Raw genomic sequence first — 19,602 nt, 5'->3', positions numbered from 1 at the left:
GGGGGGATGATTTTTTTTTGGGAGGGGTAGGGGTTCCGCTCTTGAATACCCTTTTCCATCTAAACCGGTAGCTGTTTCCTAAAAGTAATAATCCAAAACATTATTCTCTTGTGTCGTTTCAATTTTATTTTTTATTTAAATAAAGCCTTATTAAATTTTATTTTTCGATCTCATTAGATGGTTACGTCTTGATGAATATTTATTTTTTTCTCTGTTCTTTGTATTTTTGCTTTATTTTATTTCCGTTTATTCTGCTGATGCTGTTTATTTTGCTACAAGTTTTTTGCGTCTCAAGTTGTACTTGAGAGGGGGATGGGTTTTTTAGGGAATTCTCTTGTGTCATTTTAATTTAATTTTTTATTTAAATAAAGCATTATTATTTTTTTATCTTATTACATGGTTTATCTTAATGAATATTCATTTTTTGTCTTTTCTTTGTATCTTTACAAGATTTTATCCCCGTCTATTTTGTTGATGCATTCATATCTCTCGAAAATAATAAGTTTTTTTTCCACAAGTTTTTTTTTCCACCCTCTGGAATTTACCAAAACACAAATCTTTCATGTTAGACCGTGAAAGTAAAATGGATTAGTTAATTTGACAATTCTTTTCGTCTGTAAAAATTCAATCATTAACAACCTTCAAATTTTCAGACAGATGTAACTTCACAGGAAAGTTACACCTTCTTAAGCTTTCTGGTGTCATATGTTGGTAAAAAAATTTTAACAGAAAATTTAAACTTGCCCCTTATTTTTAAGTTGGAATCACGTTATGTGATTTATCCTTTAGCGAGTTAAACAACAGAAGTCTAATTTTCTGCTGTTTCTTTTGGACCCAAATTTCTGTCAAATTTTCTCTTGGGCCCAAATAGGCTTTCGTGGATTTAAAAAAAAAAAATCTAAAGTGAGAATCTCCCAAACTTAAAGTACATGGAGGGTTTTTAGTATCGAAGATGATTTTTCTTGGTTGAATTTGATCCCCTTTCTATGGCTTAAAGAGAACCACATAGTTTCAGTTTGGAGATCCTTATTTTAGATTTTGAATATCCTCAAAAGCCAATTTAGAAAGACACTAACACAAGAGCAATGTGAAAAAAGGTTAAATGAAACGGCTTATTTAGTTGTGTTTGTATTTCTGTTAAAATATTTTGAAAGGCATTTATTGTGTTTAATGCTGTCAACTTAATTTTTTTTTGCATTCTAAAATGTTTGCAGGAAAACAAAATTTAGAAGGAAATGCAAATTGAGGGTGGGGCAGGGGGCAAAGATAAGTGGCATACTGTTTCTTAATGTGTCTTTTGTGGTTTTCCTTGCTTTCAAATTTTGATTTTCATTGCGTCCATTGTTGTAGTGTACGTAAGTCAAGATACCGTAAGAGGAAAGAGCAGAATAGCTTACAAAAACAGTTGTACTTTCCAAAGTTTTAGATCTCGTAAGTATCTTTTAGGTTCCAAAAAACTATAAAATTTTCTGTTTAAAAATTTAAAATTTTGTGTTTTTGTGAGATCTTCTTCAAAACAGCTGGAAAAAAGGATTTTTACATGTTTTTCAGAATAGATATGTTTTTCTTCTTTTGAGTGCTTTAAAGTGCATAATTAATTGTAAGTGAAGACAAATCAAAGTTATCAGATTTAAATTACTAGTACTACTTTGCTTGGCAACTCACCTCAGCACCGGGTCGGGATAGTTAAGGGATCGCTGTGATTAACATACGTGTTAGTTTGACGAAAAAATTATAGCTTTTGGTAAATCTGAATTCAAAGTTCACAGCATAGAAATCCCCTTCTTCTGAATAAATACTTTCGGAAGTTCTACCTAGTAGCAACGGATTTTTCCTTGGGGGGGGGGGGTGTCAATTGAATATTTGTGTAAGGAGAAAGCGTCATGAGATTTTTCCCAGTGGGAACGTTGCAAATGATTTTTTCTAGGAGGTTATAAACCTTAAAATTACGTAATGTCAAATATCAACTTTCAGTTTTTTTTTTGGGGGGGGGGGTCAAAGTATTCTGCATTATGTACTTCATTCTAACCTTACGACAGAACTTGGTTTGACTCTTGATCAAGGATCTCATTTGGAGAAGGGCTCTTAATCTAAGGTGCAACATCTCTTAAATGTTATGACAAAATTTTGTTTTTGACTCAGTATTCTGCTTTATGTACTTCATTCTAACCTTACGACAGAACAAGGTTTGACTCTTGATCAAGGATCTCATTTGGGGAAGGGCTCTTAATCTAAGGTGCAATATCTCTTAAATGTTACGAGAAAATTTTGTTCTTGACTCAGTATTCTGCATTATGTACCTCATTCTAACCTTACAACAGAACAAGGTTTGACTCTTGATCAAGGATCTCATTTGGGGAAGGGCTCTTAATCTAAGGTGCAACATCTCTTAAATGTTACGAGAAAATTTTGTTCTTGACTCTGTATTCTGCATTATGTACCTCATTATAACCTTACAACAGAACAAGGTTTGACTCTTGATCAAGGATCTCATTTGGGGAAGGGCTCTTAATATTAGGTGCAACATCTCTTAAATGTTACGAGGAAATTTTGTTCTTGACTCTGTATTCTGCATTATGTACCTCATTCTAACCTTACAACAGAACAAGGTTTGACTCTTGATCAAGGATCTCATTTGGGGAAGGGCTCTTAATATTAGGTGCAACATCTCTTAAATGATTCGAGGAAATTTTGTTCTTGACTCAGACATTCTGAGTCAAGAACAAAGATTTTGGCGTTTGCTCTTACCTATTGACGTTTTAAAATTCGAAAACACTTATCAGTCAGTATCCATGCATCAGACTTGTTTAACAATCAAATTTCAGATTATAAATGAAATATCAAGGACATCAAAGTAAAAGCGTCCCCCCTCCTAGACCAATCTTAGGTCTGTTCATAATTGAAACCTATGACTTTCTGGAATTTGTATTTGATTATTTCACAATTATAGAGTTCTTATGACGATACCATATTTTCCTCAGTGTTGCCACATTCAACCGTGGAAATAATTAAGCAAAACTAACTAGTTAAATTTGACAACGTTTTTCGTCCGTAAAAATTTGAACATTGACAATCCGTTGATTCCCCAAGACAAGTAAACCTTCCAAGGAAAGTTCAGCCTTCTTAACCTGTTGGCATCACATGGTTTTAAATTTTTATTCTGATTTTTCACCCATGTTTCTTTTTTTAAAGATGGCGCCCGCTACTACCAAAATCTACATAATTGAATATGGCGGTCTTCTTCATTAAAAATAGAACTCCCGATATTTAGAGTTATAAATATCTGTGTAAATTTTCACTTGATCATTTCAAACAATCATATTTCATTTTCACTGCCCTTAGTACTTTAAGAAAGATTCCTTATTCTTATTATCATGTGACATATTTTATTTTAGATTTATCATACTGGCAGTGGTTATGGAATCGTCACGCCAGACACGTACAGAAGGACAGCTTACTTTGACGACGAGGTCTCTCGTCCTATTTTAATGAGCGACGAAGAAGCCCTGGCCCTGGCACATGGAGCTACAGAAGTCTATCCTGCGGGATATGTCACACACAGAGCTATTCAAACCAATCTAGTCGATGTTATATGTAGAGGTAAGTTTTCCCGTAATGTTTGGGATCAAAGCAACACAATACAGATTTTATAATAGAATATAGAAAGTAATTATGTTGAAGGTATCCAATCCTCCCCCACCCCAAACGAAAAAATTGATACTCCCTCACGCTAAAAATAACTAATCGTGTAAGATATATTCTGACAAATCCATGCCTTTATTGCATTCATGGTGGTCATTGATATCAACCATCCTGTTATACGCTGAGGTAGATCCAGTTATTTACGGTATCAAGTCAACAAAATAAATATTCTAAAACGGAAAGTATTTATGCAAATAGAATCCCCCCCCCCCCCCAAAAAAAAACAACAAACAACAGAACAAACAAATAGTGGGGTAAACTTCGTTACTCCACAAGTAATTAATGCTGTATAATATAAAAGGGAAATCCATGATTTACTTGCATTGATGGAAGTCATAGCCGTCAACCATCCTGTTTTATGGAAAGGCAAATTACTACTACTACTACTACTGCTACTAAAAAGAACTCCTTGCAGTATCGCACTGCCTGAGTCCAACTGAACTGCATACGATCCTCCTCCACTCCAATATATTCACAACTTAACTCTTTACCCCCTTTCATGAAGTTCATAGTTCCTTTAGGTCCTTTTTATGACCTCTTCTCGTTCCAATCAGGGGCGAGCTGTTTTTTGATTGGCCCCATGATTTTTGGTAATTTTTCACCCTTCATCTGTAGTACGTGACCTAGCCATTTCCATCTTTCTTTTGCTATAGCCCTATCAAGTTTTTAGTCGTAGAAATTGGGTTGAACCAATTGAAACCAATCTAATGGGTGTTATTTGCACGGGTGTATGTGCACCCGTTATGTTTGGAATCAAGTCAACAAATTACTAATTCCATAATGCTGGCGCTATTACTATCAGTTCCATGCAATGCCATGTCGTTTGAGGCCAGCATAGGTTCGCCCGCTCTTCTTCCACTCCATTCTGTTCACAATGTCACTCGTTATTCCCTGCCATAAAATATCAATTTTTTTATTTTCCTTTCTTATGGCCTCTTCTGACCCGATTTGGGATCGACCAACTTTTTGTTTGGCCGTTTGGTCTTATGGCCCCAAGATTCTTTGGCAATCTTACATCCTTTATCCGTGAAACATGACTTAGCCATCTTAACTTTCTTTTCATTTTGCCCTAGAGATTGATGGAAACAATTAAAACTAATCTGGTCAACACAGTATTAAAAAAAATATATTTAAGGCCCCAGGTGCCGATAATTACAAAATATTTTCTAAATATTATTACAAAATTTTATCACAAAATAAAAACATTACAAAATATTTAATGCCCCAGTGCTGATAGTGTGGTAAAGGAGTTCATTAAATATGGTGGTTACGAGGCTAGAAATAAGTTACTAAAGATTATAATTAGGATTTTTGAAAAAGGGGAAGGACCTAGCGATCTTAGGAAAACCTTAATTAAACCCCTCTATAAGAAAGGTGATAAGAGTTAGTGTGGTTATTATAGAGGTATTAGTCTGGTTTCTGTGGTATTATTTAGGTATATTATCTAGGTTATAAATATATTATTATTAGGTGATATGTGGTGTGTATTGTTTATTTTCCTTTCTTATGGTATCTTTTTACCTGAAAATTAAATAAAAAAAACAAGTTTTTTAAACTAAAAGTAAGGAGCGACATTAAAACTTAAAACGAAAAGAAATTATTTCGTATATGAAAGGGACTGTCCCCTCCTCAACGCCTCGCTCTTTACGCTAAAGTTTTTTATTGTTTTAAAAAATAAAGTTGTGAGACAGAGTCAAACTTTAGTGTAAAGAGCGAGGCATTGAGGAGAAGACAGTCCCTTTCATATACGGAATAATTTCTGCTCGTTTTAAGTTTTAATGTCGCTGCTTACTTTCAGTTTAAAAAACTTGTTTTTTTTATTTAATTTTTGAACGTTTTTGAATAAATGCAGGTTTTGATCTAGGCTCACCGTACATGAATAATGAAAACAAAATTTTCATATTAATTTACTTTTATTTAGTTAAATGGCTTTCTCGAAACTTGTTTAATCTTATTTACGAACGTTTATATTAGTAATAAATATACGTAACTTACGAATTAACTTACGTAATGAACTTCTATATTCATATATTTTTAATACGTTTATTAGGGGGATTGCCCCCTATTCAATACCTTGCTCTTCAAGCGAAAGTTCGAATTTTATTCCAACTCTTTAAAAACGACCGCTTAATCACAAAGGCCGTTAATTAGATTAAATAGCTCTTATGAAAGTACTAAATAATCTTTGGCTTAAAGAGCGAGGCATTGACTACGGGATGAACCCAATCATATATGTAATATTTTCTGTTCGTTTAAAGTTTTGATGTTGCTGCTGTTGCAGTTGAAATACTTGTTTTTTTATATTAAATTTCTGATCTTTTTTTAAATAATGCTTGGAAGTCCGGCGGCTCCTTCATAGCAATGTCCCTTCCCCCATGAAAACTTCCTTCATGGAAAGATTCTCCCACATAACCCCCGACCCCCACCCCCCCACCCCCACTATAAGGAAAAATCTCCCCTGAAAACGTCTGTATACTTCCAAATAACCAATACTATATTTTATAATAAAATATAGGGTAAAGTTCATAACTTTCAGCCCTCCCCCCGGGAACTTCGGGGGATTAAGTCATCCTAAAAGACATACTTATAATATTTTCGAACATGCTGAAGAAAATGGCTATCTCAAAATTTTGATCAGGTGACTCTGGGAAAAAAATGAGTGTGGGAGGGGGCCTAGTTGCCCTCCATTTTTTTTGGTCACTTAAAAAGGTCACTAGAACTTTTAATTTCCATTCCAATGAGCCCTCCCACGATATTCTAGGACAACTGGGTCGATACGATCACCCCTGGGAAAAAAAAAAACAAAAAAAAACTAACAAGTAAACACACACCCGTGATCTTTCTTCTGGCAAAAAATGCAAAATTCCACATTTTTGTAGATGGGAGCTTGAAACCTCTACAGTAGGGTTCTCTGATACGCGGAATATGATGGTGTGATTTTCATTAAGGTTCTATAAGTCCTTTTAGGGGGTCTTTCCCCCTTTTTTCGAAAATCAGCAAAATTTTCTCAGGCGCCTAACTTTTGATGCGTAGGATTAAACTTGATGAAACTTATATATTTGAAATCAGCATTAAAATCTGATTCTTTTGATGTATCTATTTGTATCAAAATACCGTTTTCTAGAGTTTCGGTTACCATTGAGCCGGGTCGCTCCTTACTTACAGTTTGTTACCACGAACTGTTTGATCCGTGGTCGACTAACTTATCGTTTGACTGTTTGACCTTATGACCCCAAGATTCTTCAGCAATCTTACATCCTTTATCCGTAAAACATGACAAGGTCTTCTGGACTTAGATTATGCTGATGATTTAAGCAGCCCAGATGAAAATGTTAGAAAAGTAAATGAACTTTTAGCGCTTTTGAGAGTTCAGGGTGCAAGAAGAGGTTTGAAAACTAATGTTAAGAAGATTAAGACGCTAAAACTGGGAATAAGTGATACTGAAGAGGTGATGTTGGTTAACGAGAAGATCGATCAAGTGGACAGCTTCACAAACCTAGATAATGTTACTAGTAAAAACAGTGGATTTAGTGAATATTTTAAAATTAGAATAGCCAAATTCCAGTGTGTTTTTTCACGGTTGAAAAAAAGTTTTGAAGAATCGGAAAATAAGTCTTCAAACAAAGATTATACAATATTGGAAGCTACAGTGATGACAGTGGTAATGTATGGTTCTGAAGTATGGGCGACCCGAAAAACGGAAGTGAATTTCCTGCATGTTTTCCAGAGAAATCGCTTTTGTTTTGGGTACCCAACTGACAGACCGTATCGCAAACAGTAAGCTGCACGAAAAAGGTGGTTCAATACTGCTTTTTAACGCTATAATGAGAGAAAGGTTTAGAAGGTTAGGGCACGTTATGCGGATGAAGGATGACAGATTGCCAAAGGTTGTTCTTGTCGGCCAACCGTCTTGGACTGAACGAAAAGCAAGGCGTTCCCAAATGGGGTGGGAGAGGTAGTAAGGAAAGATTTAAAGAAAATTGGAACTTCTTGGGAGGGTGTAAAGCGAGAAGCTTTGATTAGATTGGGATGGACGAGGAGAGTGCGTAGCTGTGTTGGCCTTAGGCGGCTTGGTACTGCAGTGAATTGTTATTAGTAGTAGTGGTAGTGGTCAACGTTATTTGCAGAGGTAATTTTTTTTTATATGTGCAGTATCAACTCAACAAAATATTTTCTCTACTATGGAAAGTATTTATGCAGATGGTAGCCACCACCCCCAAAACCCTCACCCCCACCTCCTCAAAAGAAAAATCAGTTTAGTTCCAGCTAGGCCGTATCCAGGGTTTTATTCAGAGGGGGTTTTTAAAAGGATTTTTTCGGGGCGGGGGTTACAAAACACTTAAAAAAACGCAGCACAAATTTGTTTGTATTCATTTTTGTTACGTTTTTGTGAGTCAGACAAACATTTCGGGGGAGGGGGAGTTCAAACCTGCTAAATCCCCCTGGATACGGCCTTGTGTTCCAGTTCATATTGTGTTCTTTGGAAATTTGTATTAAATACTTCAGGATTTTTATCTGCGTTTTTCACAGAGGAAATTTTAGTAGCAGCTCATTGCTCCAAAAACGTCTTGAAATTTGTGAGTTTCGAAAACGTTTTTAAATTCTGTATGAAAAGTTGCAATAGGGAAAATCTTTAAACAGCCACATATTTTAATCCCAAAGCTCACACTGAGTGAGTGAGTGAGTCCTCCTCCAAAGATCATGTACACCAAGGGGTGTATGAGGAACTCGTTGGAAGTGTGCCAGGAGTAGTGAAGGCAACCCCTCGAAAAATTACATTTAAAAAACTATTTTCGAGTGAATTATATCCTTCTTAAATTGATACTCATCACCCTTAAATATTCGGAGTTTAAATAGGGGCATAATTTTCTATGAGGTAGGGAGGTAACTGTCCCCTTCCCTCCCCCAGATCCCAGTTTGTCCCCATCTCAGCTGAAATTTAGCGTATTCGAAAATCTTGTTGCAACTAACATAGGGCTACATAATTCAAGCATGCACAGAAACTGATCAGTTCTTGTCCTTTACCATTGTTAAGCCATTTAGGATCTAAAGAACTTCTAGATTTAGCACCTATGTATAAATTTGAAATCCCGTCCTTTGACAAACGGAGCGGTGATACACAAAGAAACGTTTGTTTGGATAAACTGTTTAACAAAAGACGTAATAATTATGTATTCAGTAAGCTCAACGCTAATGTGGATTGTCATCAAAGTTATATCACTTGTTCCCTAGACGTTTATGCTTTATTTTAGCTGCATAGCATGCTGGGAAAAATCAACATTGGCTATTGATAAAGACAGGCACTGAGTTTGCTTATAAAAGAAATGTTGTCAAACAGTTCGTGGAACGGAACTGTAAGTTAGGAGCGACCCGGCTCAATAATAACTGAAACTCTAAAAACCAGAATTTTGATACAAATAGATACATCAATAGAATCAGATTTTTAAGTTGATTTCAAATATATAAGTTTCATTAAGTTTAGTCTTACCCATCAAAAGTTACGTCCCCTCCTCAACGCCTCGCTCTTTAAGCTAAAGTTTTTTATTGTTTTAAAAAGTAGAGTTGTGAGAAAGAGTCAAACTTTAGCGTAAAGAGCGAGGCGCTAAGGAGGGGACAGCCCCTTTCATATACGGAATAATTTCTGTTTGTTTTAAGTTTTAATGTCGCTCCTTACTTTCAGTTAAAAAAAAACTTGTTTTTTTAATTTAATTTCTGAACGTTATTGAAGTAATGCAGGTTTGATTTTGGCTCACCGTACATGAATAATTAAAACAGAATTTGCATATTAATTTTCTTATTTTTTGGCTAAATGGCTTTCTCGAAATTTTGTTCTGACGTAACTTACGAATTAACTTACGTAACGAATTTATATATTCGTATGTTTTTATTACGTATATTAGGGAGTTTGCCCCCTTGTCAATACCTCGCTCTTTACGCTAAATTTTGAATTTTGTTCGAATCACAACCCCTGAATAACAAAGGCCGGTTAATTAGAATAGATAGCTCTTTTGAAAGTACTAAAAAACTTTAACGTAAAGAGCGAGGTATGACTGCAGCCTCATAGCGAGGTATGAGGCTTGACTGCAGTGAAGTCAGCTATAGTTCACGACTAGTTAGTCGGACCTCTTCTATTCCTTTCAAAACATTTGGATAAAATGGAGACAAAACTTTATCTAAACATTTGATGAATTCAACTATAGTTCAGTTAAAGATCCAAGCAATCAAAATGGACACCAGCAAATTTTAAGCAGAGCATTATCTTTTAAGCTACAAAAAGAATGAAAATCATTATCAACCCATTATTTTGAGGTTGGTGTAAGTAGGGAGTCCTCCTAACTTTATTTTAAATACATTTGAAAAATTAAAAGATAATATGTTTATTGATCGAAGGATAATTGATAATTATTTGTAAATGGTGTAAGGGTGGTCAGAACAGTGAAAGGGGTTTTGCGCGCGGTGGCAGCCGCACGTGCGTAAATATTTTGACTTGTACTCTTTTTTGGCCTTGATTTGCACTCTCTTTTGACGTCGGCAGTTGGCAACCCTGGCTGGTAACCCCCATACCTTCTCATGATTAAAAAAAAAAAAAATTTTAACTGAAAATAAGGAACGACGTTAAAACTTAAAACGAACAGAAATTATTCCGTATATGAAAGGGGATGCCCCCTCCTCAACGCCTCGCTCTTTGCGCTAAAGTTTTTTATTGTTTTAAAAAAATAGAGTTGTGAGAAAGTCAAACTTGAGCGTAAAGAGCGAGGCGTTGAGGAGGGGACAGCCCCTTTCATATACGGAATAATTTCTGTTCGTATTCAGTTTTAACTTCGTTTCTTACTTTCAGTTAAAAAAAACATGTTTTTTATTTGATTTTTGAACGTTTTTGAATTAATGCAGGTTTTGGTATTGGCTCACCGTACATGAATAATTACAACAAAATTTGCATATTAATTTTACTTTTATTTGGTTAAATGGCTTTCTCGAAAGTTGTTTAATTTTATTTACGATGGTTACGTAACTTACGAATTAACTTACGTAACGAACTTCTATATTCATATATTTTTATACGTATGTTAGGGGGTTCGCCCCCTTGTCAATACCTCGCTCTTTATGCTAAAGTTCGAATTTTGTTCCAATTCTTTAAAAATGGCCCCTTAATCACAAAGGCTGTTAATTCGAATAAATAGATCTTATGAAAGTACTAAAAAAAAATGGGCTTTAAGAACGAGGTATAGAATAGGGGGCGAACCCAATCATATACGTAATATTTTCTGTTCGTTTTAAGTTTTGATGTTGCTCCTTACTTTCAGTTGAAAAACTTGTTGTTTTTTATTTAATTTCTGATCTTTTTTAAATAATGCTGGGAAATCTGGCGCCCCCTTCATACAATGTTGCTTCACCCATTAAAACTTCCTCCATGGAAAGATCCTCCCACATAACCCTCTACCCATTCCCCCCTCTCCAATTACCAGAAGAAATCCCCCCAGAAAACGTCTATATACTTCCCAATAACCAATAATATTATGTAAACATTGGGCAAAGTTCATAACTTTCAGCCCTTCTCCCTGGGACTTTTGGGAATTAAGCTATCCTAAAAGATATACTTATCATATTTTTGACCATGCTGAACAAAATGTCTATCTCAAAATTTTGATCGGGTGACTTTGGGAAAAAATGAGTGTGGGAGGGGGCCTAGTTGCCCTACATTTTTTTGTCATTAAAAACGGAAACTAGAACTTTTAATTCCTGTTCAAATGAGGCATCTTGCAGTATTTTAGAACTACTGGGTAAATACAATCGCCCCTGGAAAAAAACACGCATCCGTGATCTTTCTTCTGGCAAAAAATAGAAAATTCCCCACTTTTGTAGATAGGTGCTTGAAACCTCTGCAGTAGGATTCTCTGATACGCTGAATATGATGGTGTGATTTTCATTAAGGTTCTATAACTTTTAGGGGGTCCTTCCCCCTTTTTTCTAAAATTAGCCAAATATTCTCAGGCGCGTAACTTTTTTTTGGATGCAAATGTGAAAAATACGACGTAGCGGGAGGGGGGTGAACCCCCGATCACTTTGACTCTTAAAAAGGGAATTAGAACATCTGATTTCCAATAAAATCAGTACCCTCCGGATTTTATACGACCACCCTGTCTATAAGAACCTTATATACCCTCGGGGTATAACTTACAACTCTTGCGTTGAGGGCTATGAAGGGGGGGGGGAGGTTCATCCTCAAAGACATAATTTTCGGACCTTCCAACTACGCTGAACAAAATGGCTATCTCAAAATTTTGATTAAATGTGTTTTGGGAATTGATAGGCGGCGGGGGGGGGGGCTTGTTTCCCTCCAATCACTTTTGACTATAAAAAAGGTCCTTTCAATTTCTAATCGAATGAGCTTTTTTTGAAGTTTCTACTACAACAAATGGCTACCTCAGAATTTCTATCAAATGCTTCTCGGGAAAATACGAGGTGTGGGGAGGGAGGGGGGGGGGAATTATCCGCCGTCTGATCACTTTGAATCTTAAAAAGGGTACTATAACTCCAATTAGCCCCTTCCGAAGTTTATACGACATGCCTTTCTATAAAAACCTTATATGCCCCCAAGGCATAACTTACAAGCCTTGTCCTGAGGGCTGTTGGGGGGGGGGGGTATCCTCAAAGATATAATTTTTGCACCTTTTAACTACGCTCAACAAAATGGCTATCTCAAAATTTTGATTAGATGCGTTAGGGAAACGGTGGGCGTGGGAGGGGATTAGTTGCTCTCCAACCACTTTTGACTATTAAAAGGGGCACTAGCGCCTTCAATTTCCAATTAAATGAGGCTTTTTCGAAGTTTCTACGACAACAAATGACCATCTCAAAATTTCTATCAGTTGTATTTCGGGAAAATACAAGGTGTATGGAGGGAGGGGGACATCTATGCTCAAATTACTCTGAGTCTTTTTAAGGACACAAGAACTTCTGATTAACAATCCAATGAGCATCCTCCGAAGTTTATATGATCACCCTTTCAATATAAACCTTATATTCTCCCAGGGCATAACATGCAACCTTTGTCCTGAGGGCTGTGGGGTGTTGTCATCCTCAAAGACATAATTTCCGGACCTTTTAACTACATTGAACAAATTGGCTATCTTTAAGCTGTGATGGGATGTGTTTGGGGAAAGGGTGGGTGCGTGAAGGAGTTAGTTGCCCTCCAATCACTTTCAGCTATTAAAAATGGCACTACCTCTTTTTATTTTCAATCCAATAAGCCCCTTTTGAAGTTTCTGCGACAACACCTTCGATGCGAAGTGACAAAAAATAAATAAAAAATAATAATACATTGTGCTCACATCGCTCTTTACTTAGGCAGCGCTATTGCGCTCCCTATGATGTATTTTCTTTGAAACAAAAATGATTGCATTCGTATACTTACCAGCATAAAAATATGACTTGGAGACGTGGAAAATTGTGGCACTTGGCGGCACAAATTAAGAGGAGGACTAGATTTAGAAAAATTCCTCTTTTTCTTGCTCTGTTATTGAAAATACGGTACTATCTCATTATGCGAGCCTCTCTAAAAAGTCAAGTTTGGTTTATGCTAATGAAATTAAATGGGATGAATATATGATAGTTTAGAAACAAATTTTTGCTATTATATTTGCACATTAGTGGGGTGGGGGGGGGGGGTAAAGCATTGCATATATTAAATACGTAACCTAAACTAACCTAGGTACCTTCTCCTCCTTTCAAACCCCAAAAAACCACAGGTTAATATCGTATACGCAATGAAAACCTTGCTATCATTGCCTGCTCTGTAACAGTTAAGACGTCAAAATGGGTTTTATCGTTGCCTAATCTATAGTGATTAACCCGAGAGGCCCGCGTAATGGGATAGTACCGAAAATACTCTTTTGTTGCCATTTGTATTGGTAAAATAAACCAGAATTGACAGAACCATTTGGAAAATGAAAAAACAACGTTGTGTCCTAGATTAAAAACATATATTTTGCCCTCCCCCTACCCGTACCCCATGCTCCCATTTAATTTATTTACAACGTAAACATATTTTAACAGCTGCAGTGACAAATCCAATAAAAATCGCATAGCCTTGATTCCAAAAAGTTTCCTTTTCACTTTATGTGCTAGGGGCTATTGACTAGGCAGCTAAGCTTATGCAAAAGGAACTCAATTTGCAATTTAAATTTCATGGACTCTCTTTAATTATTATATAGAATTTTATTGCAGATTTGAAAGTATATTCTGGGTAGTAATAAAGATTTTATGAATAGACAAAATTCAGTGCACAGTAAATTTGATGGTTTATGCTTAAACACTAGTTGCAAGTAGGATTTATTCTTTTTGTATAAAATGTTTTATTGCTAAACAATATTAATGCAAGAATTATCAGAGTCGAATGAAGAATGTATATGTTCTCATAGCCAATTACAATTTTTGCAAAGCTCTGATATTGAGGTGGTGTAAGTTTGCCTCTCTAAATTCAGAGCTTTCTAACTGCTTGATTATTCAGGGCTTCCACTATTCCCGAATTTTCGGGGATTTCTCCGATAAACTACTTGTTTCCCAGAATCCCTGGTAATCACCCATTCATGGTGTTTCCTGTGTTACTTTGCGTAAAAACCAGACAGATACAGATTAAGTTAACATTTAAGGTTCTTCATATGTTCACAAAAGTATCATTTTTCTGAAATTACGTTAAACCACTTCGAATGCTATAAGATTCTTACATTTACATCATTCGTGGTCAAGACAATCTTGACAAAATTAGCCAAGAGATTATACCTGAAGTTGTTTAACGGGATAGCCTAGTAAATTTATTTAGATATCTAGGCCTACCTTTACAACTTCTAAGGCTTGAACAATTAGTAACCCTGTATGAAGGCTAATCCTGAAATAGAAACAAAAGAATTTAAATACAACGTGGAATAATTCTATTTCTTCTTAAGAACTATCCCTAAATACAATCTTCTTACTGTAAAAATTGCACCACCCCCTTCCCCGCCCTGCCCTCTTCTAATGAGGCAAAATTTAGCTATAGACTATGTACAAGATCGGGAAATAGGGGATTTAAAGGGAAGTGACCGCAGAAATATTATTCATAAGAAATTTACATTACAGCTTAAAGTAAAAATTTGGTTATTAGGGCCATATTGCTTTCTTGTGAAGTTTTATATTATTTTCGGACTGATTTGTCACGAACCGTTGGTTACTAATGCCAAATAATGTTAGTGAGAAGAAAAAGAAAAAGTAGATTTTGTATGATTTGTAGCCTAAAGCTACCATGTCCAGGCATTTGATAGACTGATATAAAATGAAAGTGTAATACCTACTATATTTGGAACATGGACGGCCGCAGGGGTGGGGGTTAATCGGTGACTATATAGTAATTATGAGGTAACCAAAAGAAAAAAAGTAAATTAGATGCAAAAAATGAACAAATGTATGTTCCAAGGGAGTATTTTCTGCAGAGAGGGAGGTATTTTTAGTGGGGGAGTACTTTATGTGGGTGTTTTTTGTTTGTTTTTTTTTGGGGGGGGGGAATATTTTATGCTGGTGTTTTTTTTTCGGGGGGGGGGGTATTTTTAGTTTTTTTTACGTGGGAGGATTTTAAGGGGGGTCGGTGAACACCTAGAACCTTAGAATCAGAATAAAAAACCGATAATGGGCAAAACTGAAACGAGCAAAAAAAAAAATCACATATTTGAAGGGGGTTGTCCCCTCTTCAATACTTCTTTTTTTACGATTAAATTTGAATTTAGTGCCGATTCTGTAGAAATGACTGCCGAAACACAATTATCGTTTGAATAGAACAATGAGAAGCTTAGTTTCTAAAAAGCTTCAGCGTGAACAGTCGAGTGTTTAGATGGGGCAATTCCCCTTATTATATTATCGTTTCTATTCGATTTAATTTTTAATGCTGCTCCTTACTTTCAGGTGAAATTTGTTTTTTATTAAACTCCTAGTGTAAGTTCTTGTCTACTTGCCGAATAATATTCATTAATTTGGAGAAATCATTGCAAATGTTATTGCTCTGTATGCGATAAGTGCCTTTCTATACTTTATTTTTGTCATCTTTTTGAAAATAAGTGACATAAAAGTCTTGTTTTCGGGCTTAGAGAAATAAGCAGCAATGATACTGTAAAACCTAAATCAACGGATTTCAAGAGTGTAATTCAGCCTATTCTTTATTTTAAAACAATTTTGAAGTTTTTGCCGCAATGTCAGCAATATGGGTTTTCAGCTATGGGTTCCAATTGCGTGCCTTGGCTCTAAAACCTACTCTGTTAAAGGCTTGATTTACTACTTGAATCCCAGCCCTACTTGAGCCTGAAAACGAAGCTAAAACCAATTTTGGCTCCCAAATTTTTGCAACAAATTCCATTTTGTTTTTTCCCCGAAAATTCCCCGAATCTTGAAGACTTGTCCCCGAAAATTCCCCGAATCTTGAAGACTTGTCCCCGAAAACTCCCCGAATTCATAAGTCTTGTCCCCGATTTTTAAGATTCGAAAGTGGAAGCCCTGAGATCATTGGACATTTTACAATCGGAATCTATAGTTAGACAATGCCAGGGCTGTTGATGTTATGGATACTATGGATAGTAACGAAACGTTTTTAAGGGATACTTAATCAAAGTAGTTCTTTTTCAATATCTTTTGTCAAAAGTAGCGCTCATATAAAATATAACGTCCAAGAAATCAATTAGCTCATTGATTTTAGTCCCCGCAAAAAGTAAGGGTACTTGTTAAGAATCCAGAAACTCGCGAGAAGTGAAGTTTCTTTAATGCTGATGTAATAAAAAAAAAATAGGATGAACATGTAATAGTTTAGAAACAAATTTAGGCTATATATTTGCACATTAAGGGGGGGGGGGTAAAGCATAGAATATATTAAATACGTAACCTACGTACCATTTTTTACCCCTAAAACCCTAAAAAACTAAAGTTTAAACATAGTTCCCGGAGTGAGCAATACCTCACAAGCAGCGGAAACCTGTTTTTTCATTAGATTCTAGATGCGGTTCATCGCGAGTTTCTGGATTCTTAACAAGTACCAAAGTAAGGAGCAACCCGGCTTAATAGTAACTAAAACTCTAAAAAACGGAATTTTTACACCAATAGCTACATCAAAAGAATCAGATTTTATGCTGATTTCAAATATATAAGTTTAATCAAGTTTAGTCTTACCGATCATCGGTTGTATTTTTCAATCAATCAATTTTGTTTTTTGTTTTTTTTTTGCCAGAAGAAAGATCACGGGTGCGTTTTTTTTTTGTTTTTTTTTATCCAAGGGGTGATCGTATCGACCCAGTGGTCCTACAATATTGCGAGAGGGCTCATTCGAACGGAAACTAAAAGTCATTGTGCTATTTTTAAGTGACCAAAAAATGGAAGGCAACTAGGCCACCTGCAACGCTCATTTTTTCCCCAAAGTCACTCGATCAAAATTTTGAGATAGCCATTTTGTTGAGCATGGTCGAAAAGTAAAATAGCTATGTCTTTAAGCATGACTTAATCCCCCACATTCCCCAAGGGAAGGGCTGCAAGTTATGAACTTTGCCCAATGTTTAAATATAGTATTGGTTATTGGGAAATATACAGACGTTTTCTGGGGGGATTTTTGCACATAGGGGGGGGGGAGGAGGTTACATGGGAGGAGCTTTCCACGGAGGAAATTTTCATGGGGGAAGGGATATTGCAATGAAAGAAGGGCCGGATTTTCCAGTATTAATCAAACAAAGGATCAGAAATTAAATAAAGAACAAGTATTTTTAAATTCAAAGTAAGGACCAACATCAAAACTTAAAACGAACAGAAATTATTACGTATATGAGGGGGTTCGCCCCCTAGTCAATACCTTCCTCTTTATGCTAAAGTTTTTTGAGTACTTTCATAAGAACTATTTATTCTAATTGCACGGCTTTTGTGATTAAGGGGTCTTTCTGAAAGAAATGGAACAAAACCCAAACTTTAGCGTAAAGAGCGAGGTATTGACTAGGGGGCGAACCCCCTCATATGGCCTACGTAACAAAAATATACGAATATTGAAGTTCGTTACGTAAGTTAATTCCTAAGTTACATGTATTTATTATTAATAAAAACCTCCGTAAATAAAATTAAAAGTTCTAGTGCTCTTTTTAAGTAACTAAAAATTGGAGGGCATTTAGACCCCTCCTCCGCCTATTTTTTCTCAAAATTGTTCGATCAAAATTTTGAGAAAGCCATTTAGCAAAAAAAAAGGTAAAATTAATATGCAAATTTCGTTTTAATTATTCATGTACGGTGAACCGAAATCAAAACCTGCATTCATTCAAAACGTTCAGAAATTAAATAAAAAAAAGTAAGTTTTTTTTAAAATTAAAGTAAGGAGCGACATTAAAACTTAAAACAAACAGAAATTATTCCGTATATGAAAGGGGCTGTCCCTTCCACAACGCCTAGCTCTTTACGCTAAAGTTTGGCTCTTTGTCGCAACTACTTTTTAAAATAATAAAAACTGTTGCGTAAAGAGCGAGGTGTTGAGGAGGGGACAGCCCCTTTCATATACGGAATAATTTCTGTTTGTTTTAAGTTTTAATGTCGCTCCTTACTTTAATTTAAAAAAAACTTGTTTTTTTTATTTAATTACAAAAAAGAAATGACTATGGAACTCTATCCCTTCAATATCCCTCTATCTCTCCCTGCGAAGGCTGTTTCTTGGTGGGTTTTTCTATATTTTAGTCCAGTAATTTTCCCCTCCTTTGCTCATTTTCCCCTTTTCTCTTTTTCTATTATTTTTGGTACTTTTTCTATTATTTTTGGTACTTGTCTAGAATCCAGAAAACACGCGAGAAGTGAAGTTTCGTTAATGCTAATGAAATAAAACAAAATAGGGTGAAAATATATTTGTTTTAAAAGAATTTTTGGTTATATATTTGCACATCAGGGAGGGGGGGGGGTGGATAAAGCATAGCATACATTAAATACATAACTTAACCTAACCAAACCTAGGTACCTTTTATTCCCCCTAAACCCCAAAAACTAAAGTTTAAATATAGTTCTAGGAGTGAAAAAGCCTTTGTTTATACAGCGTCTCATATAAGTACCGGGTAATGCCTATCTGATTTTCGCAATACAATTCTTGCGTGTTTTCTGGATTCTAGAAAAGTACCAAAGAAACTTTTTGCCCTTTTTACCAGCTTAAAGTTTCACACAAAATAGCCAATCATATTTTGAATACCTTAGTCATACGAAACAAATTTATTTGATGCAAGTTCCCAGCTCAAAATGGTTTAAAACCAATCTTGTTTCCTTAGGTGAGGCTTTTTGTCTCTCCAGGAGTAAGGAATCGTGTCATTGGCTAACTAAAATGTGAAAAAAAAAATCGATTTAATGCTCAATTGTAACACAAAGCATAGGGCCGTAAACTCTCTTTTTCTCTTTAGTATTTATATTAGATTTTTTTTTTTTGTTTTCTTATCATTTTTTATGAGGTATTCAATCTAATAGCTTCTTAGTAACAAATCCTGACTGTTGTATCCACTGTACTGACAAAAAAGGTTTAGTGACAAATTGACTAACATTTATACCTCCATGAGCTAACCGAAAATTGTTGTTAACAATTGTCAGTGAAATTTTATAATGATTCCTAACGTTCTTTTTTTTCGATGGATTTTAAAATCCAAAGAACTGAGTGAAGCTTGTAAATTTCTGCACTGAAGAAATAACTATGCACGATTTTTGTTTTTTAATTTTGCGATTTATTTGCTTATCTAGTAGCTTGAAATGCTGGAAGTTTCTTTATATCTAAAAGTCAATTTTCAAATTCTTCACCGGATTAAGTTTTGTCTGAAATTCGTTTGCAACGATTGGGAAAGTGAAAACATGCGTTTAGTTACAAGAATTATGAAACAACACTAAAGG

At 35.4% G+C, this 19,602-nt stretch overlaps 1 protein-coding gene across 2 annotated transcripts in view; it reads left to right on the top strand.

The window, feature by feature from the left end:
- ko (Stork-head domain-containing protein knockout) overlaps positions 1–19,602 on the top strand; it is a 229,574-nt gene that overhangs the window by 165,857 nt on the left and 44,115 nt on the right. For both annotated transcript variants that reach the window (XM_089099352.1, XM_089099351.1), the window contains exon 5: positions 3,396–3,600. In XM_089099352.1, the coding sequence (XP_088955478.1) occupies positions 3,396–3,600 (205 nt within the window). The remainder of the gene's footprint in view (positions 1–3,395; positions 3,601–19,602) is intronic.

Source organism: Artemia sp. Qi Xiang Cuo, chromosome 13 (assembly GCF_049724085.1).
Source record: "Artemia sp. Qi Xiang Cuo chromosome 13, ASM4972408v1, whole genome shotgun sequence".
NCBI lineage: Eukaryota > Metazoa > Arthropoda > Branchiopoda > Anostraca > Artemiidae > Artemia > Artemia sp. Qi Xiang Cuo.
The sequence above is the reverse complement of the archived record's forward strand: the minus strand, read 5'-3'. Positions and strand labels throughout refer to the sequence as shown.